This window comes from Mustelus asterias, chromosome 6, assembly GCF_964213995.1.
Source record: "Mustelus asterias chromosome 6, sMusAst1.hap1.1, whole genome shotgun sequence".
NCBI classification, from domain to species: Eukaryota; Metazoa; Chordata; class Chondrichthyes; order Carcharhiniformes; family Triakidae; genus Mustelus; species Mustelus asterias.
This window is the reverse complement of record NC_135806.1, coordinates 114,375,254-114,403,002: the sequence shown is the minus strand read 5'-3', so window position 1 is coordinate 114,403,002 and position 27,749 is coordinate 114,375,254. Positions and strand designations below refer to the sequence as shown.

Genomic DNA, 27,749 nt, shown 5'->3' with positions numbered 1-27,749 from the left:
ATTTTTTTAAGTAGTGCAAACTCCACACAGTTACCCGAGGCTGGAATTGAACCTGGGTCCCTGGCGCTGTGGGGCAGCAGCGCTAACCACTGTGCCCATAGTAAAGGTTTTAGTGCATCAAACAGGGGATGAGTTGTCCACAGGGTAGTAAATGCTGGCCGAATATGGACATTAGCCGCGCTGTGAAAATTGCAACATTACTGGCATGTTTCTGGCATCGTGGATACATGAATGAAACTGATCACGGGACCAGTCATGTGACAGTGCGGCTGGTAGCTGCTGTCTTCCGGGTGTTTGGGTTCTTTTGGATGAAGACCAGGGCTGGAGGTTCGATGCTGGGAGGATGAGGCTGCGTTCCGTGCTCCGCTTGCTCTGCTTCTCCATCCTCTTCCCCGTTGCCGGAGCCTACCGGCCCCACATCGTCTTCATCCTGGCCGACGACTACGGCTGGAACGACATCGGCTATCACGGCTCGGAGATCCGCACCCCGGTGCTGGACAAGCTGTCAGCCCAGGGGGTCAGACTGGAGAATTACTATGTGCAGCCCCTGTGTACACCTTCGCGCAGCCAGTTACTGAGCGGCAGGTACCAGGTAAGGGCCACACTGAGCATCAGCTTCCTGGGGACAGGAAACAACTCGCAGCCTTTCACCTGCATCTACCTTTCAATTTTCAAACAAAACACAGGGGGAGCCGAGCAGGAGTTTGTCAGGAAGATTGGGGGTGATGGAAGAAGTTTGGATCCTGGGGTGTGATAGGAGACAGAGTGGCTTAGGGAGAATTGTCCACAAGGCTGTGATAACTAAAACATGATGTGGAGATGCTGGTGTTGGACTGGGGTGGGCACAGTAAGAAGTCTCACAACACCAGGTTTATTTGGAATCACGAGCTTTCGGAGCACTGCTCCTTCACTCACCTGATGTAGTAGCCCTCCGAAAGCTTGTGATAACAAAAACAGAAAATGCTGGACAAACTCAGCGGGTGGAATTTAACGAGATTTTTTTCTAAGTCTCTAGCTAGTGTGAAAACAGGAGAGTTGCTGATCAGTTTATTGTGTGCGTTTTCACTCCCAATCTTACGCACTTGGTCTTTGAAAATATGGGCTAGATCGTTTCTAGCCACTAGAGGCAGTGGGTGGGGCTTAACTTGCCAGACAGCCAGCAGCTGCGATCGGAGCCACAACCTGCGCATGCGCAGGAAAAGCTAAAAAAAAAGCAGCTCTCCTGGCAGAACTGCCTCCCACCTCCCAGACCAGATGCAGCCTCTCACCCCACCCCCCCCCCCAAACATCAGGTACCCACCCCCCAACATTACTGATCCCCCAGGATTCCCTTACACACGGCCCCCTCATCACCCCTCTTGCCCCAATAGCTGTGTGACATGACCCTCTCTTTACCCCACCCTGCCCCCCCCAGCAGCACACCTGTAAGTGCTGACTTGGCTTCCCCTCCATGGTAACAAGGCAAACTGCATTAAACTTGCTGGAATGCTCCAACAGGTGTGTGACTTGCCCAAACTGCCTGCAGCTGATTTGCCCTAACAAGGGACAGCTCCATAAAATCCCCAAGGATGGACAGACAGGCAGGCATTGCAGGAAGATGGCGTCAGTTTCTCAAATACTGATCTGGCCAGGTTGCTGGAGGCAAGGTGGGACTCCTCTTTCTCTCCCCCCGCCCCCCCCCCCCCAGCAGGAAGCCACCCCAGGGAAAGGGACGGCAATGCACCCTGGGAGACGGTGGCAGCATGTATCGGTGCCACAGCACTGACCAGGAGGACCGGAAAGCAGCGCTGGAAGAAACTGAATGACCTATTCCAGACAGCCAGGGTGAGTGTTAAACCTGATCTAGCATCTTTCCTCTAAGTGACCTCCAGATTCCCTCCCACTCCCAGCACCATGGATGCTTCCAGGCCCTGACCCCCCCCCCCCCCCCCCCCCAGCACCTCCCTCCAACCCCAAGAGTCTCACAGCCCCCGATACCCTCAGGACTCCTGCCATCGGATTTGGCATGGCTCCTCTGTCTTGATGTGGAGATGCCGGCGTTGGACTGGGGTAAACACAGTAAGAGTTTTAACAACAACAGGTTTATTTGGTAGCAAATACCATTAGCTTTCGGAGTGCTGCTCCTTCGTCAGATGGAGTGGAAATCTGTTTCCACTCCATCTGACGAAGGAGCAGTGCTCCGAAAGCTAATGGTATTTGCTACCAAATAAACCTGGTGTTGTTAAAACTCTTACTGTCCTTCTGTCTCCGCAGGGGAAGAATGCCCATAACTGCTGGGAGAGGGCAAAGATGGAATGGTATGCCTGAGGAGCGGGCACTGGAGCTTGCGGGAGAGGAGGGGATCTGCCAGCTTTGGGGTCATTGGGACTCCAAACGTCAGCTCTTTTCTCTCCTAACAGATGCTGCCAGACCTGCTGAGATTTTCCAGCATTTTCTCTGGTTTCAGATTCCAGTATCTGCACTAATTTGCTTTTATACTCACTGGAGTTTAGAACAGTGAGAGGGGATCTCATAGAAACTTATAAAATTCAAACAGGGTTAGACAGGGTAGATTCAAAAGAATGTTCCAATGATGGGGGGAGTCAAAACTTGGGGTTATAGTTTGTGGATAAGGGGTAAACCTTTTAGAATTGAGGTGAGGAGAAATTTCTTCACCCAGAGGGTGATGAAAGTGAAAGTGGTGAAAGAATTCACTTCACAAAAATGCTGTTGAGGCCAAAACATTGTGATTTCAAGAAGAAATTAGATATAGCTCTTGGGGCTAGAGGGATCAAGGGATATGGGAGGGGGGGGCGGAGGAGAGATCAGGATATTGAATTCGATGATCAGCCATGATCAAAATGAATGGTAGAGCAGACTCGAAGGGCCGAATGGCCTACCCCTGCTTCTAGTTTCTATGTTTAACTCCCAAGACTGCAGCACTGCCATTTCAGAGAGTTTCCAGCCCATCCCCTACCACCAACAGTGCCTGCTGCTGCCAGCACTAGGACCCATAGTCAGCCAAGGTCAGTGCTAAGAGGCCGAAGTCAGACCCTGTGAGCAACAACAACCCCTCCCAGACACTTGCAGGTCCCCTCCCGATGTGAAACTCACATGGCCGCCACAAAATAACCCCCCGCCGAGCTGCAAAGAGCAATTTGAAAACAGAGACCTACCTCATCGCTCACTGTCACTGCTCCAGTGCCTGAAGCTGACTTTTATACATGAGGTGTTTTCCTTACTGCTTATAGCTGTAGCGAGTGAGGTGGTTAAGGCAGGTGAGCTGGGACAATTGGGAGAGAAGCTCACTAATTACATTGTGATATAGCAAGAAAATGCAAGTTGATGTTTTGTCCATTTTGAGCGGGGTTCTGATTGTGGCGATTTATTTTTTCCAGTATGGTGGAAACAGGTGCCATTCCTGCTAGTCGGCTCACTCCCAATTTTACGACATTTTCGTGTCGAAAAACGGGTGTGATGAGGTCGTAAAATTCCACCCAGCAGGCCTGGCAGCATCTGTGGAGAGAATCTAGACTCGAAACGTTGGCTCTATTCTTTCTCCACAGATGCTGTCAGACATGCTGAGTTTCTCCAGCATTTTCTGTTTTTGTTTCAGATTCCAGCATCCGCAGTATCTTGCCTTTAACAAGGCTATGATGTACTGACCCTCTGCTGTCATCTTGCCGGAGGGTAGCTTGTGCTGTACCTCTTGAGTTATTTTTATTTATTCTTTCACTGGATGTGGGGTTGCTCTGGCATTTGTTTCCCATCCTTAGAGTTGGAAGAGTTGAAATTGGGATTTAGTGCAAGAGGGTGGAGGGATTAAAAACTTAGTGTGAGGATAACACCACTTTACGCAGAGAGTGGTTGGGGTGTGGAATGGACTGCCTGCAGTGATAGTGGAGTCAGACACTTTAGGAACATTTAAGCGGTTATTGGATAGGCACATGGAGCACACCAGGATGATAGGGAGTGGGATAGCTTGATCTTGGTTTCAGATAAAGCTCGGCACAACATCGTGGGCCGAAGGACCTGTTCTGTGCTGTGCTGTTCTATGTTCTATAACGTAGATGATGGAACACAAGTACACAAGAAATATAAGCAGGAATAGGCCAACAGGCCCTTCAAGCCTGCCCCGGCATTCAATAGGATCATGGCTAATCTATGCCAGCTTCAACTCCTTTTCTGTGCCATTTCCCCATAGCCCTCTATTCCTCAATCTATCAAATATTTATCCACCTCCACTTTAAATACTTCTAATGATCCAGCCTCCACCACTCTTTGGGGCAGAGAATTCCAGAGATTCACCACCCTCTGTGAGAAGAAATTTCTAAGCATCTCAGTTTTAAATAACCAGCCCTTTATCTTGTAGCTTTTTCCCCCTTGTTCGAGACTCCCCCACTGGTGAATACATCTCACCATCTACCTTGGCAAGCCCCCTCAGCATCTTGTGTGTTTGAATAAAGTCGCTCCTCACTCCAAGGAATACAGACCCAGATTATTTAATCTCTCTTGATAGAAATATCCTCTTATCCCAGGAATTAGCCTGGTGAATCTGCTTTGGACTGCCTCCAATATTACTATATCCTTTTTTTGGTAAGGGGACCAAAACTGTATGCGGTACTCCAGGTGAGGCCTCACTTACACCCTGCACAATTGCAACAAAACCTCCCTATTTTTAAACTCCGACCCCTTTCCAATAAAGGCCAAAATGCTGTTTGTCGTCTTAACTACCTGTTGGACCTACCTGCTAACTTTTTGTGATTCATTCACAAGAACACCCAGGTACCTCTGTATTTCACTAACCTGCAGTCTATCATAGAAATCATAGAATCATAGAAACCCTACAGCACAGAAAGAGGCCATTCGGCCCATCGAGTTTGCACCGGCCACAATCCCACCCAGGCCCTATTCCATATCCCTACATATTTACCCACTAATCCCTCTAACCTACGCATCTCAGGACACTAAGGGCAAATTTAGCATGGCCAATCAACCTAACCCGCACATCTTTGGACTCCATTTAGATAATCTGCCTTTTGATTCTTCCTACCGAAGGAAAGCAATTGAAGGCTGGTGAAGGATAGGTGATGGTTGTGGAGGATTTAATTTTAAGTCTTCAAGCTGTAGAGGTTCATGGGGGGGGGGGGGGGGGGGGGGGCAAGGATGGGGGCTGTTAGTCGGTTAGAGTTTAGGGGCTAAATGGCTGAAAGCAGATTGTGTGAGGGTGAATAAGAGACCAGAATTAGTGGAACGAAGTGGAGGGTGAGGTTGTAGAAAGATACACAAATGGATAAGGATGAGGCCACGAAGGGATTGTAATGATGGTGGGGGGGGGGCATTTTGGAAATGGTGGAATCATGCAAAACATTTGTGATGAGGCCAAACGTTTCCAAGGTAATTGCAGCTCTTCCAGGATTGGGTGTTGCACACGTGGACTGGAAGATGGGGCTGTCGATGGTGAATTTGACACGTCAGAGAATGTATCTGAGGAGAGGAAATTGTTTGTGGATATTGGGTCATGTGGAAGCCAGGAAGGATGTTGGGTAATTTAGTGGGAACGTGGTTGAGGAAATGGAAGGTGGCTCTCATGAAGAAGAGCTGGGAGCGGGCATGATGGAAGGTGGAAGAGAAAAATTTATGAGATCTGAGCAAAGAAAACCTTGGGAAGGTCTACATTAGTGGGAACGGGGTGGAGCAGTGGGGGTTTGGGGTGGGGTGCGACGGAAGGCAGCTGAACAGCTTATCTCGGGTTTAGTGACAAACAAATCCAAGAATTCCTTGCATATGTTATTGAAGATGGAGGGGACAGGTAAAAGAGATTTAAGTAAATGACTGGTTGTGGAGAACAGATGCAGCTGTTTTGCTGCCAGGATGATCCTCGTCTGGGGTTTGGAAGCAAGGTCTGGTAGTGCTCAGTGTGGTTCAGTCAGATCTGGTAATGGATGACTAAGGTAGTCATGATGTGGAGATGCCGGCGTTGGACTGGGGTAAACACAGTAAGAGGTCTCACAACACCAGGTTAAAGTCCAACAGGTTTATTTGGTACTTAATCTGAGTTTGTTTATTTGGTTTGACCTAAAAAGAGGGCAAAAGCCACTAGCTTTCGGAGCGCTGTTCCTTCATCAGGTGGTTGGGAGTTCTGTTCACAAACAGGGCATATGTGTCTTTATATGCCCTGTTTGTGAACAGAACTCCCACTTACCTGAGGAAGGAGCAGCGCTCCGAAAGCTAATGGCTTTTGCTACCAAATAAACCTGTTGGACTTTAACCTGGTGTTGTGAGACTTCTTACAATGGATGACTAAACCAGTTGTGTGTCAAATGCACTCAAGTCTCTGTCCCTTGGAGTTGAGGGTGTGTAAATGAGAACCATAGGAATAGCATAAGGTGGAAGAAAACTGCTTTAGTTCTTCCATGAGATATGCACTTTGCTGACTGATTGGGCCAGAATTTGTTGCCCACCCTTGAGAAGGTGGTGGTGAGCTGCCTCCTTGAATCCACTGTGGTCCATGTGGTGTAGGTACAACCACAGTGCTGTTGGGGAGAAAATTCCAGGATTTTGGCCCAGCGACAATGAAGGAACGGTGATATCGTTCCAAGTCAGAATGCTGTGTGGCTTGGAGAGGAACTTGCAGGTTGTGGTGTTTCCATGCACCTGCTGCTCTTGACCTTCTAGGTGGTAGTAGTTGTGGGGTTGGAAGGTGCTGTCCAAGGACACTTGGTGAATTGGTACAGTGCATCTTGTAGATGGTACACATTACTGCTATTGCATCAGTGATGGAGGGGGTAAATGTTTAAGTTGGTGGAAGGGGTGCTGATCAAGTGGGGCGCTCTGTCCTAGATGGTTTGAGCTTCTTGAGTGTTGTCGGAGCTGTGCTCGCCCAAGAAAGTGGAGAGTTTTCCATCACACTCCTGACTTGTGCCTTGTAGACTGTGGACAGGGGCAATACTTTCTGCAAAATCCCCAGCCTTTGACCTGCTCTTGTAACCACAGTATTTATATGACTGGTTCGGGTCAGTTTCTGGTCAATGGTATCCCCTGGGATGTTGATAGTGAGTGATTCGCTGATGGTAATGTCATTGAATGTCAAGAGTGGCTGGTTAGATTTTCTCTTGTTGAAGATGGTTATTGTCTGGCACTTTTGTGATCTTAATAAGGGCATCAAATGGAGGTGATGGAGCAGTTGAGCAAATCAACAGCTGCTGAAGTATTGTGACAAATAAGGGCCCATGGTGAGAATGTTGCAAAGTATAGTTGTAAGGGACTTGGCAGAGTTTCTTCAGGGGTGCATGCAGATGGAAGTTTGCGGTGAGAGGTACAAGAAAGGGATTTGCGATGGTTTTGTCTGTGATTGAGCTGTTGGGGGTAGAGTGTCCACGTGAGATGGCACAGTTAATAGAAACATAGAAACCCTACAGTGCAGAAGGAGGCCATTCGGCCCATCGAGTCTGCACCGACCACAATCCCACCCAGGCCCTACCCCCACATATTTTACCCGCTAATCCCTCTAACCTACGCATCCCAGGACTCTAAGGGACAATTTTTAACCTGGCCAATCAACCTAACCCGCACATCTTTGGACTGTGGGAGGAAACCGGAGCACCCGGAGGAAACCCACGCAGACACGAGGAGAATGTGCAAACTCCACACAGACAGTGACCTGAGCCGAGAATCGAACCCGGGACCCTGGAGCTGTGAAGCAGCAGTGCTACCCACTGTGCTACCGTGCCGCCCTACTGTGCTACCGTGCCCATAATGATACGGCTGTGAGATCAGAGAAATTATGTGCAAGGAGAGAATAAGGGAAGCAGTGAATTCAAATCAGAGAGAGTAAATATTTGAGAAGGGGGTAATGAAAAATGGTGTACAGTGAGGTGATGGAAGGGACTTGGAGATAATGGGTATGAAATCAGAGCCATAGTCAAACTGTGCATGTGAATAGTAGATAGAGGGAACTCAAGTTACATAGGCACAGCAAAGATTAGGATCTGCTGCCTCACAGTGCCAGGGACCCGGGTTCACTTCCGGCCTTGGGTGACTGTATGGAGTTTGCACATTCTCCCTGTCTCTGTGTGAGTTTCCTCTGGGTGCTCCGGTTTCCTCCTGAAGTCCAAAGATGTGCAGCTTAGATGGATTGGCTATGCTAAATTGCCCCTTGATGTGTATAGGTTAGATGGATTAGCCTTGGTAAATGTGTGGGGTTACAGGGATAAGGTGGGGGGAGTGTGCCTGGGTAAGTTGCACTGTCAGAGAGTTGGTGCAGACTCGACGGGCTGAATGGCCCTTCTTTAAAATTTCATTCACAGGACATGAACGTTGCTGGCTGGCCAGCATTTATTGTCCATTACTAGTCGCACTTAAACTGAGTGGCTTGCTAGGCCATTTCAGAGGGCAGTTGAGCATCGACAACATCGCTGTGGCTCTGGAGTCACATGTAGGCCAGACCAGGTAAGGATGGCAGATTTCCTTCCTGAAAGGTCAGAAATGAACCAGATGGATTTTTCTGACAATTGGTCATGGTTTCATGGTCATCAGTGGAGTCTTAATTCTAGATTTATTTTGTTGAATTCAAATTCCACTATCTGCCGTGGCGAGATTTGAACCCGGGTCCCCAGAGCATTAGCTGAGTTCCTGGATTACTAGTCCAGCAATCCCCTTCTGCATTGTAGGGATTATATGATTTCATGATGATATGTCATAGTTGTAACAAAGGATAGGGAGGAGGTGATATAAGCATGTCTGAAATTTAAATCTGAGGTCCTTAAGTGAGATGAAATTAACTTGCAGATTGGGTGGAGTCAACATGGAGCATCTATGAGTCTATGTACAATTTCTGAACAGTTGTGTAGGGTGTGAGAGTACAGGAGCTGTACAAGGGGTAGAATATGAGTGAGCTGGCTATTAGAGGTTTCACAGCGGGCGGGGAGGGGTGGAAGGGATAAGGATTGTGGAACTGGCTGTGAGCTGGCAGAGATTGATCCAGGGGTCCAGTGGAGGTGGGTAGTGGCCGTTGGTGTGAGGAATGCATAGCAGCAGGTTCTCTGTACCAGCAGAGCAGCAAGGACCATAGAACACAAGACATAGAATCCCTACAGTACAGAAGGAGGCCATTTGGCCCATCGAGTCTGCACCGACCACAATCCCACCCAGGGCCTATCCCCATAATCCCAGGCATTTACCCTAGCCAGTCTCCCTGACACTAAGGGAAGATATAGCATGGCCAATCCACCTAACCCGCACATCTTTGGACTGTGGGAGCACCCGGAGGAAACCCATGAAAACACGGGGAGAATGTGCAAACTCCACACACAGTGTGTGGAGGCCAGGAATCGAACCCGGGTCCCTGGTGCTGTGAGGCAGCAGTGCTAACCACTGGGCCACCATGCCGCCAGTGCTACTGAAACCCAAGCAGGGAGCCAGGGGACAGCAAGAGAGAAATCCATGGGATTGGTGTAGATGAGGGAGCCAGTGCAATGTAGATCAGGGGCACAGGTGATCAGAGGAAGCAGTTGAACGTGGCGGAGCCAGCGCAGAATCCAGCAAAGGTGGACTGAAGAGTTCTATAGAATAAATAGTCAGTGGCAAGTGAAAGCAACCCCAAAATAAAAGCCATTCAGTAACAATGGAGTAGAATCCAACACAAGATGGGAATAAGCAGAAATGGATCAGCTAGCTCGGCACAGAGTGAATTCCAACAGGTGAGCAGCAAACAGAGGCTCCAAGAGCAGACCAAGTCCCAGAATAGAATCCGAACAGTGCAGAAGGAGGCCATTCTGCCCATTGAGTCTGCACCAACAACAATCCCATCCAGCTCCTATCCTTGAAACCCCACATGTTTACCCTGCTAACACCTCCAACATACACATCCTGGGACACCAAGGGGCAATTTAGCATGGCCAATCAAACTAACCCATCCATCTTTGGATTGTGGGAAGAAACGGGAGCACTTGGAGGAAACCCACACAGACACGTGGAGAACGTGCAGACTCCACACAGACAGTGACCCAAGCCGGGAATCAAATCCAGGTCCCTGGAGCTGTGAGGTAGCAGTGCTAACCCACTGGGCCACCGTACCGTGCCAACACTGACGGTGATTACTAAAAGGTTGAAAAGACAATGGAGAAGAGAACTTGGTCCAGGAAAAAGTGGTTTCAGATGAAGACCCGACACCGCAGCACAATAAAGTGGAGTTGCCAGCAGGGTGCTGTAGTACAGCTCTGAAGCTCAGCAGCTAACGGCAGCAGTTGAATATAGGCGTGAACAGGTCACCATTAAAATTTGAAGTGACAGATTAGAGTTTGCACATTCTCCTCGTGTCTGCGTGGGTTTCCTCCGGGTGCTCCGGTTTCCTCCCACAGTCCAAAGATGTGCGGGTTAGGTTGATTGGCCATGCTAAAATTGCCCCTTACTGTCCTGAGATGCGTAGGTTAGAGATTAGCGGGTAAACGTGTAGGGATATAGGAGTAGGGCCTGTGTGGGATTGTGGTCGGTGCAGACTTGATGGGCCGAATGGCCTGTTTCTGCATTGTAGGGTTTCTATGATTTCTATGATTAGCAGAACAAATCACGCCAGCTGAATGTTCCAATGTCATCCCATAGATTTCGTCCAAAGGTAGAGGAGGAATGTAGAAAATAAATTGAAGCCAAACAAATGTTACTGAGGAAGTGTTTTAAAGTTAATTGGGGCTAAATTGTATTATATTTTCAACTCGCTGTTCCATATTCACTGCTTCCAGTGCAGCCTGCTCTGAACTAAGGAGACCAAATGTTGACTGCTTTACAGAGTACCTTGATTCAGTCCGCATGTGTGACATTTTAGCAGCAGACTGTTGGCTAGAATAAGTTATCTTAAAACCTGAAATGCAGAGCAGCAAACTGGCTTTGATTTTCCTGTTCTCAACCCCCTGTGCGCTCCTGCTCATTGTAAACTGGAGAAACAGCACCCCATCTTTCGATTAGTACGACAGTCTTCCAGACTTGATACCAAATTCAACAATTTCATATCATAGCCACTGCTTTCATTTTTTTCAGACATGCTGCTAGTAATGATTTTGCTGTTGCCATTTACACCTCCTCTACACCTTTTTGTTTCTTTGTTAGCCCCATTACCAACCTCGTTTGCAACATCAACACTTATCATTTAATCTCTCCTGTCCCCCACTCTATCACAGACCTTGCCTTTTATACTCTCCCCACCTCCCCACCCTTCCATTCCGTTCCCTCCCCTTTCCCCTCTATACTTGTATAAAACCTGTTACATCTCTAACTTTTACCATTTCTTCCGATAGGCTATTGATCTGAAACTTTAACCCAGTTTCGCCAAGAAACTGTCCAGAAAACACTTCAAGAACTCATCTTCCAGGCAACCTTTGCCAATTTGACTCATCCTGTCTAAACGTAGATTAAACTCACTCATGATTATAACTTTCTCACAAGCCCCCATTGTTTCATCCTGTACACCCTGCCCTCCAATGGGATTATTGTTGCCTCTCTTGGCATTTCTTTGCAGACGAAGATTTTTTGGAAGATTGTATTTTTTTGCTTATCGGCTGCAGACTTGAAGGTGGCAGGTCAGGCCTCGCTGGGACCAGCAGATTCTCCCACAGTGGGTGAAAGCCAATGTGCAGTCACTGCTGGGGGAAATTGCATCTGGCCTTTTCCTCCTTTTCTCTTTCATGCTGGCTCTTCGCTCAAAGGTGTCTGTAGTACTCCCCGATGTGGCACCTCCTGGCGTCACAATCGAAAGCCTGCGCTTTCCACTGGCAATGGTCGATGTGGTTTCTTCAGAGAGTGCGTGAAAGGTTTGTGCGGGGCGCCATTATGTGCGGCAGAAGGTTACTGTTAGGAGTCTATAAACTATCTCCACCAGTGAGTTCCTATCTTTGCTACTTCTTATCTCTACTCAAACTGAATCCGCATCTTGATCTTTAGAACTGAGGTCATCTCTACTTTTGTACTAGTGTCATCCTTAATTAACAGAGACACCCCTCCATCTTTTCCTCCCTTCCTGTCCTTCCTCAATGTCATGTATCCTTCAATATTCAGGTCCCAGGCTTTGTCCTCCAGCAGTCGTGTCTCTGTAATGGCTATCAGATTATACATATTTATTTCTATTTGTGCTGCCAATTCATCCGTTTTGTTACGAATGCTGCATGCATTCAGATAAAGGAAAGGCTGGATCAGGCTATTGAGTTGGATGATTAGCCATGATCATCATAAATGGTGGAACAGGCTCTAAGGGCCGAATGGCCTCTAAATTTCTCTTTTCCACGTTTCTGAGTCTTTAGTTCTGTCTTTTCACTATTTTTGCAAACTCTAGACTTATCTGCTGGTACACTCCTTAGATTGTGTGCTCAGTCCCAATTCCAGATAGGACTGAGGGAGTGCTGCACTGCTGGAGGTGCCATATTTCCATTGAGATATTAAAACAAATGCCCATCTGGCCTATCAGGTGGATATAAAAAATCCTCTGTCATTGTTTAGGGAAGAGTGTAAAATTCTCATGACATCCTAGCCAGCATTAATCCCACAACCAACATCATTAAAATAAATGATTTGGTCAGCTATCTCATTGCTGTTGTGTGACATTGAAACATTGGAGTAGAAATTATTCATCATTAGCCTGTTTTCTAGGTGGGAAGTATGATCATAAATGATCATTTTCACGGTAACAGTGCCCCACGTCCCAAGGATACCTTAAAGTCCGATACTAAGTTATATTCTGATGATTTGCAGGCCTCTGGTAGCCCCCTATAGAGACATTAGGCCACTGGCCTATCCTAATGGAGAAATTCCTGTCCTTGGGACACCTTTGGGAAACATAGCTGATGCCAGGTCATCTCTACTCCAGTTATGGATGGGGCCTAGCAATTGACTTGCCACCAAAACAGTAAGTTTAAAAAAGAAATTGAATAGTTTTTAATGTGAAGAAACCATGAGTGCTCCTTCCAGCTAGACCACAATGGTCTAGGAGGGGCGTGGTCCTGATTCCCACCCCCCTCCTGGGTTCCTTCTTGTTCTCCATCCTCCTTCATGGAATCTACCTAATGCCTCAGCTGGAGAGGCAAACAGCCTGAAATCCCTTCTTTCAAAAGAGTGAGCTGCCTTTGGAAGTGTACGAGTTTCCAGTAACTTGTTCAAAATATACCAATGAGGTTCGAGACTTGGTTAGGGGATGTCCTCGGGCCTCTTGGATTGTGTCTGCCCCGCCCACTCAGCACTGAGGCCGAAACATGAGTTGGACCTCCAGCAACTACATTTGGAAATTCCTTCATTGACAGTAAAGCACCTTGGAACATCCTGAGGTCATGGAAGTCTCTATATAAATACAAATTCTTTCTTTGATTGTTACAAACGTGGGTACATATACACATGAATTAGGAACAGGAGTAGGCCATTTGGTCTGTCGATCCTGCTCCACCATTCAGTAAGATCGGCAGTACAGCTGGAGAGATGCACACCGGTTTTCTCACCCCAGCCAGCGCAGAGTACAAAATTCCGCCCGTGAGGTGCGATGTTCCAGCCCTTCCCGCTGGCGGGATCTTCCGGTTCAGCTGAAGGCGACCCTCTTGCGGCGAGTTTCCAGTCCGGATGGGCGAGATGCCTCCACTGTTGGAAAGCACGTTGCGGCCAGGGAGTGGAGCAACGACTGTAACCTTTTGTAGTGACTATGTGCTAGTTTACAACTATTTAAAAGGCTGCTTAACAGAGACGCACAATTCTTTTCCTATTTCAGATAATGCTTGGTTCAAGTGTTTTAAAGTGTATTTTCCTTTATTTATAACCTCTGTATTATACTGGCTGTTTTAAATGTTTCTTTCCTTATATTAACCATAAAGTTTGAACTTATTTTATTTAAATATCCTCCCGATTATGCTGCAGTAACAGGTGTCGCTGCAGTAACAGGTGTCACAGCAGTGCTGCCGGAAAGTTCAGTGAACCCTTGTTAACGTCTTGTCATTCGCGGGGGGGGGACTTTGTGCCAAATCTCAGTTCTGTCTCTTGCGCACTCTTTTTTTCCCAGATGATATGGCATCTGCATTCACTGGTCGTCTGATGCTGTAAATTAAAGGAACGTTTAAAACAAAAAGAGACGTACAGTCGTGCTTATGTGAGAAGCAACTGGCTGAATGTTCAGAGTGTGAGCTGGGGAATGGCTCCATTGGCTTCTCTGTGCTGATCACCGATCCTACAACACTGGCTCCTTTACTTGTGTGAGAGGCTGCAGTGCAAGATATCACCAAACTTAGGGCTGGGGTGGGAAGGAACAGAAAGACAATGAGGTAGGTCAAAGTGGAAGTTCGATGATGGCAAGCTTGTGTTTTAAAACCTTGTAATCTGCAGGAAGAGGTAAAGAAAGCGAGAACCTGCAAGCTGTTTGAAGTGATTGATTTGGACTTGGTGCCCAGATGGGTCGAGGCCCAAAATCCTCTTCCCTATTTGGGAGCAGGACCTTTACAGTGATGGGAAAAGGCTGGAGAGTGTTACTGGAGGCCTGATCTGGAGAGAAAGCGGCATTAGATAGGGATCATCAGTTAGTTCTTAACCTTTCCTGCCTTATCTGATTGAAGTAAAGCAGGCAATGGTGGAGGAACGTTAACAGGGCGTTGTTGAGCGATGACTTGGGAGAAACATGCATGGGATGAGGAGGTCACAAGGGTCAGACTGTGGGGTGGGGTGGGGGGAGGAAAGGTTGTTGCTTGTGAAGTAAGGTTTGATGTTTGCATCAATCATGGTGCTTTAAATTGGTTTTTGAGGAGAATGTTTTTGTTGAAGTTTATTTTATTAGTGTCATAAGTAGGCTTACATTAACACTGTAATGAAGTTTCTGTGAAAATCCCCTAGTCGCCACACTCCGGCGCCTGTTCGGGTACACTGAGGGAGAATTTAGCATGGCCAATGCACCTAACCAGCACGTCTTTCAGACTGTGGGAGGAAACCGGAGCACCCGGAGGAAATTCACGCAGACACAGGGAGAACATGCAGACTCCACACAGACAGTGACCCAAGCCGGGAATCGAACCTGGGCCTCTGCCACTATGAGGCAGCAGTGCTATCCACTGCCACCGTGCTGCCCCTTAATGATATAATGATTCTGATGAGTCCTGAGTTGGATCAAAGTCAGATGATGGTGTAAACACTTAGCAGGTGCAGCTGGGATACGATCCCAAGAGGTACACAGCTGGCTAGCGTGGTCTGCAACCTTGGGGTCTGCCCACTTTGCAGCATGGCATTCCCAGGCTGCAGGAGCCTGTTCTCTTTTGCCAGCTTTTTCTTCCTGCTTCCCCCCTCCTTCACTGCTGTAACTATTTACACCTCCTGAACTGTAATGTAAGGGATCAAGAAAATCCCTCGAATATACACACTGAGCCAAGTTATCAGCATTGCAATGGTGGAGTTTATTGTGCTGATCAAGATCTATTTTGTTGCCTTGCCAATTGCAGCACCAGTTTATAAATAAAACACTAGATGGTGCTGCTCCTGCACAATTGTCCTCTGTTAGTCTCTGACGCTCTTTCCAGTCAGCTGTGACAGAAGGCGTGAGCAGAATAGATTCCCTTCACTCTGACCCAGCAATGACCCAGCTACACATCACTGCACCAGTGTGAATTTTTCCACTTCTCAGTTCAATCATAGCCACCCTGAATTAAGTTGGTAATTTGGTGGCTAATTGGGCTTTACTTGTTCCCAGTTCTCTGCTTTTGATTTGAGATGTCAAGCCTGTGATATTTGCACCATCTCCAAGATGGCTTCCTTCAACCTCCGTTACATCACCCGACTTCGCCCCCGTCTCCACTCGTGTGCTGGTGAAACTTCATTCAGGCCTTTGTTTGACTCGTGACTGGACAATTCCAATGCACTCCTAGCTGCTCTCCCGCAATCTACCCTCCATAAGCATCCAAAAGTCTGGTCCCCGTACCTTAACTCTCACCAAGTCTCATTCACTCTGTGCCCGCTGACTTGGATTGGCTCCTGGTCAAGGAATGGCTTGATTTAAAAATTCTCAACCTGGTTTTCAAATCCCACCATGGCCACACCCCTCCCTGTCTCTGTAATCTCCTGCCATCCCACAACCCTCTGAGATGTCAGCGCTTATTTAATTCTGATGTTGTCTAATTGGAACCCTCCTGGGGTTTTAATTGCGGCACCATTGGCCTTCAGTTGCCTTGGGCTTGAGCTCTGGAATTCTCCCCTTGCACCTCTTTGCCTCTCGACCTCACTCTCTTGCTTCAAGGCACTCCTTAAAACCGACCTCTCTGACCAAACTTTGGATCACATGACCTGATATTTCATCATGTGGCACAGTGTCACGCTTTGTTTTATAATACTAAAATGTTTTATTGACTTTTTTATTCACTGGATGTGGGCATCTCTGGCAAGGCCAGGATTTATTGCCCATCCCTAATTGCCCCTGAACTGATCGGCTTGCTAGGCCATTTCATAAGGCTTTTAAGAGTCAGCCACATTGCTGTGGATCTGGAGTCACCTGTAGGCCAGACCAGGTAAGGATGGCAGATTTCCTTCCCTAAAGGTTCACATTAGTTTCATGATCATCTTTAATTCCAGATTTTTGTTGAGTTCAAAATTGCAGCATCTGCCTTGATGGGATTCGAACTCGGGTCCCCGGATCATTACCCTGGGTCTCTGGGTTACCAGTGACAATACCACTGCCTTAAAGACACTGTGTAAATAAATGTAAGTTCTTGTTGGTAAAGAGATTTTAAATACTGAATGTTAAACACTATTCTCCAGTATTGTGTGGCTCAGCCGCTGTGTCCTACTGTGCAGCTTGTTCTTTACCCTGCCAAATAAAGTAAAACCTGCACAAGGTTGGAACACCACAAAGATAGCTTTAAATTATTAACATTAGGAAAAGTCAGCCAGAGGAATGGTAGCGCCAGGAGATAAAATGCTGCTTATGTTGTGTGTACATCTGGTAACGTGAGCTTATCAGATGAGGGTTATTGGACAGCACAGTGAGATCATCCTTATCTGCCCCAAGGGAACTCTTGTAATGTTTATTGTGATTCCTTTGAGTTGTGCAGTAATAACCCAGAATAGGCGGGAAAAAATGCACAGGTATGTCTAAGGGGGTTTACAATTTACACAAAAGAAGTCTAAATAAATTAAAGGAAGGGCATGGTTACTGTGAATCTATGGAGCTGCTATGCTAAAGCTGCACTGGTTAAGGTGAATAATGAAAATTAATGAGATGTTTTGGGTCTGTAGTTTGATCATTCTGTGTGTTGCTTTTTTTTTAAGTACAGGCAGTCCCCGGGTTACGAACACCTGACTTACAAACGCCCGTTACTTACGTACCGACCTCCGTAAAGCCTATTATTTAAAAAAAATTGAGTTATATACAATGGTTCGTACTAACGAACGGGCGGACTACATTGCGCGACGCTCAAAACACTGCGCGTTTTCCAAGTTTTGTGTCATTTCCATTTATTATTATTACTGTATTATTATATTTAAGATGTTTTGGGTAAAATATATACTATATACTAAGACAAACATTTGACTAATTGACGCTAGATGTGAACCCGTGCGTAACTGTTCCGACTTACATACAAATTCGACTTACAGACAGACTTAAAAACGGAACTCGTTTGTAACCCGGGGACTGCCTGTACAGATTTAAGGCATTATTCAATTGCAATGACTGCCCGGGATAATGTTTGCATTGCAGAAAACCACCTTCTCGGCAAATTTTCCCAGCTCTGAAGAGGTTTTGGAGTCAACTGTTCTGGGACAGAGTCAACCCGCCTGAACGTCCACTGAATGATAAAGTGCTCCTTTAATACTATCTAACAATGCGGCAGCAGCATTCACTGCGTTTTCCTAATCAGCTAGTGCAATGCTCGGGTGGGTTATCTCCATAAACGGTCAACGATGTGGGATTAAAGCTTTCAGTAACATTAGATAACTAACCAACAGAAAAACAACTTCCAGGACACAGGAGCCTTTGTGCAAGATTCCAAACGGCACTAAAAAAGAAAATAGACTTGAGACAGAAAAATAAACAAGATACTAGAGGGATGCAGTGAAAAGGAAGACGTGCATAAACTAAACATTTTTTTTCTTGTGTAACAAAATTTACTTTAAACCAAGTGTCAAGGCACTAAGTGGAATTTTCAATTTCTTTCTCTCCTTGGGTGCTATGTTTTAGAATCAATCTCACACCTGAGTTAAGTATAGAAGTAAGTTTTCAAACAACTTGCATTTATGAAGTCTGTTTAACATAGAGAATGGACCGAGGTGTTTCGCAGAGCAGTAATGGAGAGATTTAGAGGAGGAATTGAAGCAACATGCTAATGTACTGGAAGAAGCCTCGTGTTGCAGGGTATGGGGGGAAAAGCTTGAGGTGTGGGAATTGGCCAGTTCTTCCAAAGAGGCATATGCACAAGAGAATTGGGGAGGCGATGGCCTAGTGGTATTATTGCTGGATTATTAATCCAGAAACTCAGTTAATGTTCTGGGGACCCGGGTTCGAATCCCGCCACGGCAGATGGTGGAATTTGAATTCAATAATTATACCTGGAATGAAGAATCTATTCATGACCAATAAACCATTGTCTATTGTCGGAAAAACCTATCTGGTTCACTAATGTCCTTTACGGAAGGAAATCTGCCATCCTTACCTGGTCCGGCCTCCATGTGACTCCAGAGCCACAGCAATGTGGTTGACTCTCAACTGCCCTCTGATGAAGGGCAACTAGGGATGGGCAATAAATGCTGGCCAGCCAGTGACTCCCATGTCCCATGAATGAATTAATAATAAATGGATAGCTGTTTTCTGTGTGGTGAAATCTTGATTCTATAAAGGGGAGATATTTAGTGAAGAGTTACAGAGAGTGCGGGCAAGCTAGAGTCATGTCAACTGCTGCAGAGGGAGGGGAGATAGCAAGTAAACCAGAATCGGAAGATTTGGACAATAAAGACTGAGATGTAGGACTAATGTGGTGAGCGTATAAACTTGTAAATAGAGACTTTTACAATTTGATGTATGGGGTAGAAACAGAGGGCGGAATTTTACGAGAACGTTTCTAAATGTCCAGCTAGCGTGAAAATGGAAGAGTTGCAGATCCATTTTTTGCGTGAGTTTTCACACCTAATCTTGTGCACGTGGTGCATGGAAAAATGGTCCACACCATTTCTAGCTGCTGTAGGCAATGGAATCATAGAAACCCTACAGTGCAGAAGGAGGCCATTTGGCCCATCGAGTCTGCACCGACCACAATCCCCCCCCAGGCCCTACCCCCACATATTTACCCGCTAATCCCTCTAACCTACGCATCTCAGGACTCTAAGGGGCAATTTTTTAACCTGGCCAATCAACCTAACCCGCACATCTTTGGACTGTGGGAGGAAACCGGAGCACCCGGAGGAAACCCACGCAGACACGAGGAGAATGTGCAAACTCCACACAGACAGTGACCCGAGCCGGGAATCGAACCCGCGACCCTGGAGCTGTGAAGCAGCAGTGCTAACCGCTGTGCTACCGTGCCGCCCTGGGCTGGGCTTAATTTGCTAGGCAGCCTGCAGAGGGAGCTATTGCACATGCGCAGACCTCTGATGCTGCACATGCGCAATAGGAGCAGCAGAGGTCTGACAGACAGAGAGAGAGCTGTCAGGCCCATGCTGCTGCAGGCAGCCTCAAAATCATGGGGATCCACAGCCAATTGCGAGCCCCATACCCCTCAAAATGCAGCCCCCGCTGCCCCTTGCCTGCTACCCAGACCGATCGCGTCCCTCCCCAATGATCGCAATGCAGAGTGGGCACCCCCCCCATACTGATCACCTGCAGAGTGGCAGCAGGCCACCCCTCCCCCTGATCTGATCGCAGGCAGAGTGCACATTGGCCCCTCCCTCCCCCCAATCCGAACGCAGGCAGAGTGTGCAGCGGGCCACCCTGCCCCCTCGCTCTGCTGGTGAGCAGTGCCAAGGTGCCAGGCTGGCATTGCCCAAGGGCACCCTCTGGCCCATGACCTCCCGGGGAGCCTCAATACCTCCAGTTCTCCTGGCCATCACGGTTGTTCATGGGGACCAGGTGTTTTCCTCGCCGGAGAGAACTCTCCCAATGAGACCATAAACGCAAGTGAGTCCAGATGATTCAGCGCCGGGCTCGTTAATGCCATGCAAATCACTATTAATATTGATTTGAATAATTTATTCAGCCTCTTACCCATTTCCGGTGAGAAGCCGACCTCGCCGGAAATGGGCGAGAGGCTTAATAAATCATTCAAATGTAGTTTAATGTTGATGTGAAGCTCAAATTGGGATCAGACTGGGGACGGGAATGGAATTGGGCATTGTCTTTACTGAGTTGTGGGTAAGTGTGGTGTACAAGAAGTTTTGGAAGGAATTGAATAAAATGTCTCTGGTAATCAATGTTCAAAACAACGTGACTGCAGTAGTGTGTTACTGTTATGCTTCATGTGGAGACCAAACACCTTTTAAAGAGATATTCGAATTCCCAGTGACCAACCTAAAGGAGTTGCATGACAAAATTTTAAGTTTTAAGACTTTTACTGTAACACGCAAGCTAAAAGCAATGCTGACTAAACAGTATTTAGTAGGCAATGGCTACTCGAACCTACATAAAAGGTTAAAGATCTGCTTTTTCCTGTTTCACTGAGCTGTAATGTTGAATGATCATCAACAGATGCTTCTCTAAGCTTCTGGAGAAGTCCAAAATTTTTGCTAAGGCCCTCTCTGGCAAAATTCATTTCTTAGATTACCACTCAAACAGAGATCACCTCCTCCTGCATTCTGCCTCGTAGTCTACACTAAGACGCACCCTCCTCCCTGCTAACCAGACTACCTGCTGACCTGGCATCTCTGTGAAACTGCCCAGTTTACCCTCCCCCCTCAACTTCTGTGAGAAATCTCAGAGACAGGGGCTGTAATTTTCCGATTTTCATTTTGACGTTTTGCCTGGGGTGGGAAAAAGCAGAGGGCAGCCGGCCAGCTGCCTTGCCAGGTTTTTCCGCCGTGTTTTCAAGCATTTTGTGAACAAAGTGGAAGGGGCAAGTCCCACAACATCATGCTGGCAGACTGGGCTCTGATTGGGACTGCCCCGCCAGCAACATAGACTGCTGAAAGAAGGGTGCTCCGATTTAAGTGAGTAAATCATTTTTTTTTAAAAATCAAAACACGGAACCCCCACAGAACTCCTATCCCCCACGCAACTCCCCCCCACCCCCCCCCCCCCCCAACCTCCGCACCGCGTCTCCCACCACCACCATGGAACATTTCCTCCTCTGGCACTGTACCAGGCTACTGCCCAGGCATGACCCTCTCCCTCCTGGCGGGTGTACTCACCTGTGCGCCTCCAGCAGGTTCTGTACACCTGGTGTATATCTTGGGGGACTTGTTGTGATTCAGATGGGTGAGCCCTCACACCGACGTGAATGTACAATGTATCATGGTGGGGGGGGGGGGGGGGGGGGTGGAGAGGTGGAGAGGTGGAGAGGTGGTGTGTGCTGCCTGATGATCATGTTTGCATTCGTTCAATAGTCAGGATTCCCATTACGTCATGAATGGGAACAATCAGGCAGGGAAATCCCCTGGTTTAAAAGCTACTTTGGGACTACCTCTTGATTCTTTGCCCCCTCTGCCATTCACGTCACCCCCCCCCCCCCCCTTCCCCCCAAAACAGAGGCGGAAGATCCCTCCCAGAAAGTCTGTCCACAGTCAGCCGCGGCTGCTCTTGCCTTTGTTTCATTTTGCGCCTTGCTTCGATTTACTCTTGTCCCCATGGCAACCAAGCCCACTTGGCCTGTTACCAGGTTGAACTCATTAACAGATTGTCATTACTCTCTTCAATGACCTATTTTATTAAATTGAAGAGACAGTTTAAAACATAACCTTATAAAATTTGTGTTCATAACAGTTACTTTAGCCATTCACGCTCGTGTCTAAATTAAAATGCTTCACGAGAATCTTGTACACTGTGGTGGATGTTGTACAGCAATCTTAACACGAAATATTACAGCATCAAACAACAGGAACTTTCATTTACGCAGCGCCCTTCAAATAGTAAGACATCCCAGGGTCCAGGCACATTATTAAGCTGAGCACCAAGCCGCGTAAAGAAGTACTAGGCGAGGGAACTGAAAGAGATCACTCTGAACAATATCGTTAAAATATTGTCAAATCCTCTAGCCTCATTTTCTGTACGTTGTGAAGAAGGAAATGGACCCCCAGCTAATTATTATACGGCGTTGTCGTGCGTTGCGTAGCAACAGTGCTTTCACACACAGCCATCTGCACCTTAATTATTCATGGTTTCTCTCCAGATCCACACAGGTTTACAACATGAGATCATCTGGCCTTGTCAACCACACTGTCACCCAGTAGATGAAAAGCTGCTACCTCAACTGCTCAAAGAGGCTGGGTATAGCACCCACATGGTGGGCAAATGGCACTTGGGCATGTACAAGAAAGAGTGCCTCCCAACACAAAGAGGATTTGATTCCTATTTTGGTAACTACGTTTTTTTCAGTTCACTGCATGGTTTTAATGGTCAGGACATTCTTTCTGTCTGAGGTGAAGCTAGTTCACCTCACACTGTAACTTTACAAGTGCATGGACAGAGGTGAAGCTAGTCCACCTTTGTCCATGCACTTGTAAAGTTACAGTGTTACTCCTGTAGAGACTCGCTTTGGTCGCAAGTGGGATAGTTTCACTACAAAAGGTGCACTGAGATGCCAACTTCATCACTACCTCTTCCCAGGAAATATTTTTCACACAGTAACATCGTCGGCTGCACCAGTTTTAAACACCAGAAAGAATGTTTCAGCTGTACCCACTCAGTCATATGGTGACCCGGTCACATAGTGTGTAGCACAGTAAGATTTGAGTTTAATCATCACTTCTATGCACTACAGTTTTGCTGTTGAGGTTTTTTTTTAAACTTCTCTTTGCTCTGTATATTTCCCCCGTTCTCAATACTTTTGCTGGGTGTCTCAGCTAAGGGTCACTGTTAATGTGCTGAACCCAATCGAGCTGCCACATTTAGCCACACCAGCCTCTACAGCATCCTGGCTATCTTTCCTCTTCTTTTCCCCTCTACAGCATCCTGGCTATCTTTCCTCTTCTTTTCCCCAAGACACCCCCCCCCCCCCCCCCCCCCCCCCCCCCCGCCCCCCTGCCCTGCTTGCCTCCACTGTCACATCTTAGAGACACTGAGGTCCACTCTGGCTCAGATCAGCTAATTCAGTGCAGAACAGGGACTGAAGCTGGAACTTAGGCCCGAGCTGTGCTGCTCACGTTGGTGCGCCTGTTCATTTTCAAGTTAGCTTATTAGTGTCACAAGTAGGCTTACACTAACACCAGTGAAGTGAAAATTCCCTCGTCGCCACATTCCAGCGCCTGTTCAGGTACACTGAGGGAGAATTTAGCATGGCCAATGCACCTAACCAGCACCTCTTTCGGACTGTGGGCGGAAATCGGAGCATCTGGAGGAAACCCACACAGACATGGGGAGAATGTACAGACTCCGCACAGACAGTGATCCAAGCCAGGAATCGAACCCGGGTCCCTGGTGCTGTGAGGCAGCAGTGCTAACCACTGCCACCGTGCCGCCCCATTTAGCCATTGAGGACGCTATCAATTAGAGACAACCTTTTCCTTTCCATTTTACTAAGCATTTTTTTGTTGTAAAGATGTGAAGTGTTAATAATGCATTTGGTTTGGAACTTTGGCTAATGCACCTTTTTAATTTACCCTTGGATCATCATGTTATCATGCAAGCTGATAATGTTCCATAACAATCTTAATAACATTCCATCAACACAAGGGGCATTGTGTTGCTTCAATAACTGTTTCTTTTACACTTTAGGTTACTTGTTGGGCAGTGAGAATTATTACACTCACGACCGGTGTTATTTCATTGCCCCGCTAAACATCACTCGCTGCGCATTGGACTTGCGTAACGGGGAGGAGGCTGCCCTTGGCTTCACAAACTGGTATTCGACCCATCTATTTACACAGAAAGCCACTGAACTTCTATCCAAACATGACCCTGCAAAGGTTGGTACACGTCATAGAAAATTTAAGAGGGTTGCTTGGTTACGGCAGCTTGGTATTCTTTATGGTGGCCAGAAAGAGGACTTTGAAACCAGATTCTCACGAAACTGAGTACCTGCTAAGATTGTCCATTTTGGCAATTGCCATAATCCCCAGGCAGTCCCTTAACCATCTATACCTCCCTTCTGCCATTCACACATTCTGGTCACTTAATGGACACTTTTAGCATCTTTCTCCGTCTCCTTCATCCTCAGTTACATTCCCTTTGTCCAATTCCAGACGCCAACCCCCTCACCCTCGTCGTATAAATCTCTGCTGATTCTCTTTGTCCTTAGCTCTGTTGGGGGGGTCATCTAAACTCGAAACATTGGCTCTATTCGCTCCCCACAGATGCTGTCAGACCTGCTGAGATTTTCCAGCATTTCCTGTTTTTGGTCCATTTTCCGTACTTCACTTGACAACCTGTCATTCATAAAGCAAGTCAGAAAAGAGACACCTTGTAGAACAATATTTTTAAACAAATATGTACTAAACAAGAGGACTTCCTTTTAAGTTTAAAGAATGATCTGCAAAGGTAGGAAAGTAGCTGTAAAGAACAATGAAGTTGTGAAAGCGAAACACAGAAGGAAGAGGTTGAAATTCAGAGTGGTGGTGGGCTAGATATCCGAGGTGAAACAACCTCCGCGGTGAAATAATTAACCCAGAGTAGTTGAATGTTGTAACTAAGTCAACAGCATGGAGGTCAGGGTAACCGTATGGAACGAGAACAAAGGATTTCAAAGGAAGACAACACATCTGAGTGCAGCCAGGATTGGCTGCTTGTCTTGTTTTGATCAAAGTGCTTCTTGAGGATAAAGATTATGCAAAAATTGAACGTGGGGCGCACGCTGATGGTGGGGGATCCCTAGGGTGAACTCATTTTCCGGACAACCTCCCTTTAATCAGAAAAGGGTGGGATTTCATCAGGGTTGACAGGCCTGGATGTGTGGGAGAGGGCATTATGGATAGGGCAGAGAGGGAGGGTGGACAAAACTGTTGGTGGGGGGAGCAGTGGGAGCTACTGATTTTGCACGGGGCGGGGGCAGCTGGGAAGGAGGCCCCCTCACCCACCAGTTCCCCCTCATCCTCCCCCTCACTTCATATTTCAGCTGTCTTTGTATTGCTTGACTTTGTAAAAGTCTGACTGCTGGATTTCTACCCTCACTTCCTGCTAACTCGATAGACCTTGGTGAAAAGTACCACAAAGTCATGCCATTTAGGTCCAATCTCAGTTGCAGAAACTCGAGCCAGAATTAAAATAAAAGAAAAACTACCTGAGACTTGCCGAGCTACACATCGGGCACAGGCCTCACCTGTTAAATAGGAGCAATGGCTGGATGAGGGAATAATTGTCCACTTAAGGGCCTCAATTGGTCAGTGAGTGGGGTGGGGGGGGGGAGTTGATGGGCCTGCCCCCGATGATGACATGATGCCTTCATTCACAGGTCCACCTGTTTTCTCAGATGCCAGTTATCCCAGGCCAGATAGCTCACACAAGGGTCTGAAACCTTGCTGGGCTCAGGATGAGAGCTGAATTTGGGAAGCACGTGGATATGTGTGTGTTGCTCATGTGGATTACACCTGTCCTCCTGTTGTCTGACGTGCTGAGAGTAAGTCAACACCAAGCTGGACTGTTTTAATTTTTAATTCCCTGAGATCAAATGACCTCTGATTCTCTCAAAATCCCCAGAAAAGGCCATCGAATTATCTGAAACCTCGGATACCGATTTTCATTTCTTTGAAACAACATTGAGGCAAGTACAAAATATTGAGCCTGTAAATTGTTCTCCTGTCATTTCCATGGTCTACGCAAGATTTGTTCCTTATTTTTATGTTTTAAGAAATGGCAAGAAATAATCAGGCTAGGCACAGATACAGTTGCACTACAGCATGCAGATTTCATGGCCATGTGACTTGTATTTACGGGTTTAGAGTCATTGAGGTTTACAGCATGGAAACAGGCCCTTCGGCCCAACTTGTCTATGCCGCCCTTTTTTTTTTAAACATCTAAGCTAGTCCCAATTGCCCGCATTTGGCCCATATCCCTCTATACCCATCTTACCCATGTAACTGTCTAAACACTTTTTAAAAGACAAAATTGTACCTGCCTTTACTACTGCATCTGGCAGCTTGTTCCAGACACCACCCTCTGTGTGAAAAAATCGCCCCTCTGGACCCTTTTGTATCTCTCCCCTCTCACCTTAAACCTCTGCCCTCTAGTTTTAGACTCCCCTACCTTTGGGAAAAGATATTGACTATCTAGTTGATCTATGCCCCTCATTATTTTATAGACCTGTTTATTTAGAGTCATAGAGGTTTACAGCATGGAAACAGGCCCTTCGGCCCAACTTGTCCATGCCACCCTTTTTTTTGATAAACCCCAAGCTAATCTCAATTGCCCACATTTGGCCCATATCCCTCTATACCTATGTTACTCATGTAACTGTCTAAATGGTTTCTAAAAGACCAAGTTGTACCTACCTCTACTACTACCTCTGGCAGCTTGTTCCGGACACTCACCACCCTCTGTGTGAAAAAATTGCCCCTCTGGGCCCTTTTGTATCTGTCCCCTCTCATCTTAAACCGCATTTGCCGCTTTCTTGAGGTTTCACTGCTGGACTTGGTAAATATTCCTTTCCATTACTCTTCTCTCCCAAATTGGTACAATTAACTTGTGTGTGGCATTCCTTCAAATTGCATTGCGATTGGCCTTATTCTGGATACTGCGGTCTATTTATTGAATAGACTGACCAAAAATTCCTAAAATGTAACTCGGGAAACAAAATCTCTCTTTTTAAAACATTGGAGTTCTTTTGTTTTGATCTTTAAATTTCTCTCTCTTGTGCCGCAGTTATCTAGATTCTAAGTGGTGCAGTTTTTAAGGAGGTGCATGTACACAAGTAAGCTGGGAGTTCACATATACCAACCAGTCTTTGAAGTTGATGGGACTGTTTAAAAGAAAAGACGTACAGGACCCTGGCTTAATAAGTCGAGGCAGTGAACACAAAAGCAAGGAAGTTATGCTAAACATTTATAAATTGCCGGTTAGGCCTCAGCTGGAGTATTGTTTCCATGCTGGAGCCCGTCCTTTAGGAAGGATATTGAGACCTTGGAATGAGTGCAGAGGTCATTTACAAGAATGAGACCAGTGATGTGGGACTTCAGTTCACATGGAGACAGTGGAGGAATTGGGGTTGTCCGCCTTAAGGTAATAAGATTAAGGGGCGATTTCATGGAGGTTTACTATTTATTATAGGGCTGCAGTATTTTTTTTATTAATCCATGGGATGTGGGCATCACTGTCTAGGCCAGCATTTATTGCTCATCCCTAATTGCCCTTGAGAAGGTGGTGGTGATCTGCCTTCTTGATACGCTGCAGCCCCTGTCATGTAGGTACACCCACAGTGCTATTTGGAAGGGAGTTCCAGGATTTTGACCCAATCAAGTATCATAGTGGTCAGGTCCCTGGAATGGTAATCCAAAGTCCCAGCCTAATGATCTGGAGATAAAAGTTCAAATCCCACCATGGCAGATGGGGATTTTAAATTCAGCTAATTAAATTAATCTGTTAAAAGTTTAATGATGACCAATGAACCATTGTCGATTGTCATAAAAACCCATCTGTTTCATTAATGTCCCCTCCCTTTAAGTCGGCACGGTGGCACAGTGGTTAGCACTGCTGCCTCACAGAG

The 27,749-nt window shown here is 46.8% G+C and overlaps 1 protein-coding gene across 1 annotated transcript in view; it reads left to right on the top strand.

Moving 5' to 3' along the window:
• The first annotated feature begins 283 nt into the window (after window positions 1-283).
• Window positions 284-27,749, top strand: part of arsb (arylsulfatase B) — an 86,659-nt gene continuing 59,193 nt past the window's right edge. Inside the window, exons 1-3 of the mRNA XM_078214972.1 lie at window positions 284-592; window positions 22,287-22,473; window positions 23,831-24,021. Of these exons, the coding sequence (XP_078071098.1) occupies window positions 344-592; window positions 22,287-22,473; window positions 23,831-24,021 (627 nt within the window). The 5' untranslated portion in view covers window positions 284-343. The remainder of the gene's footprint in view (window positions 593-22,286; window positions 22,474-23,830; window positions 24,022-27,749) is intronic.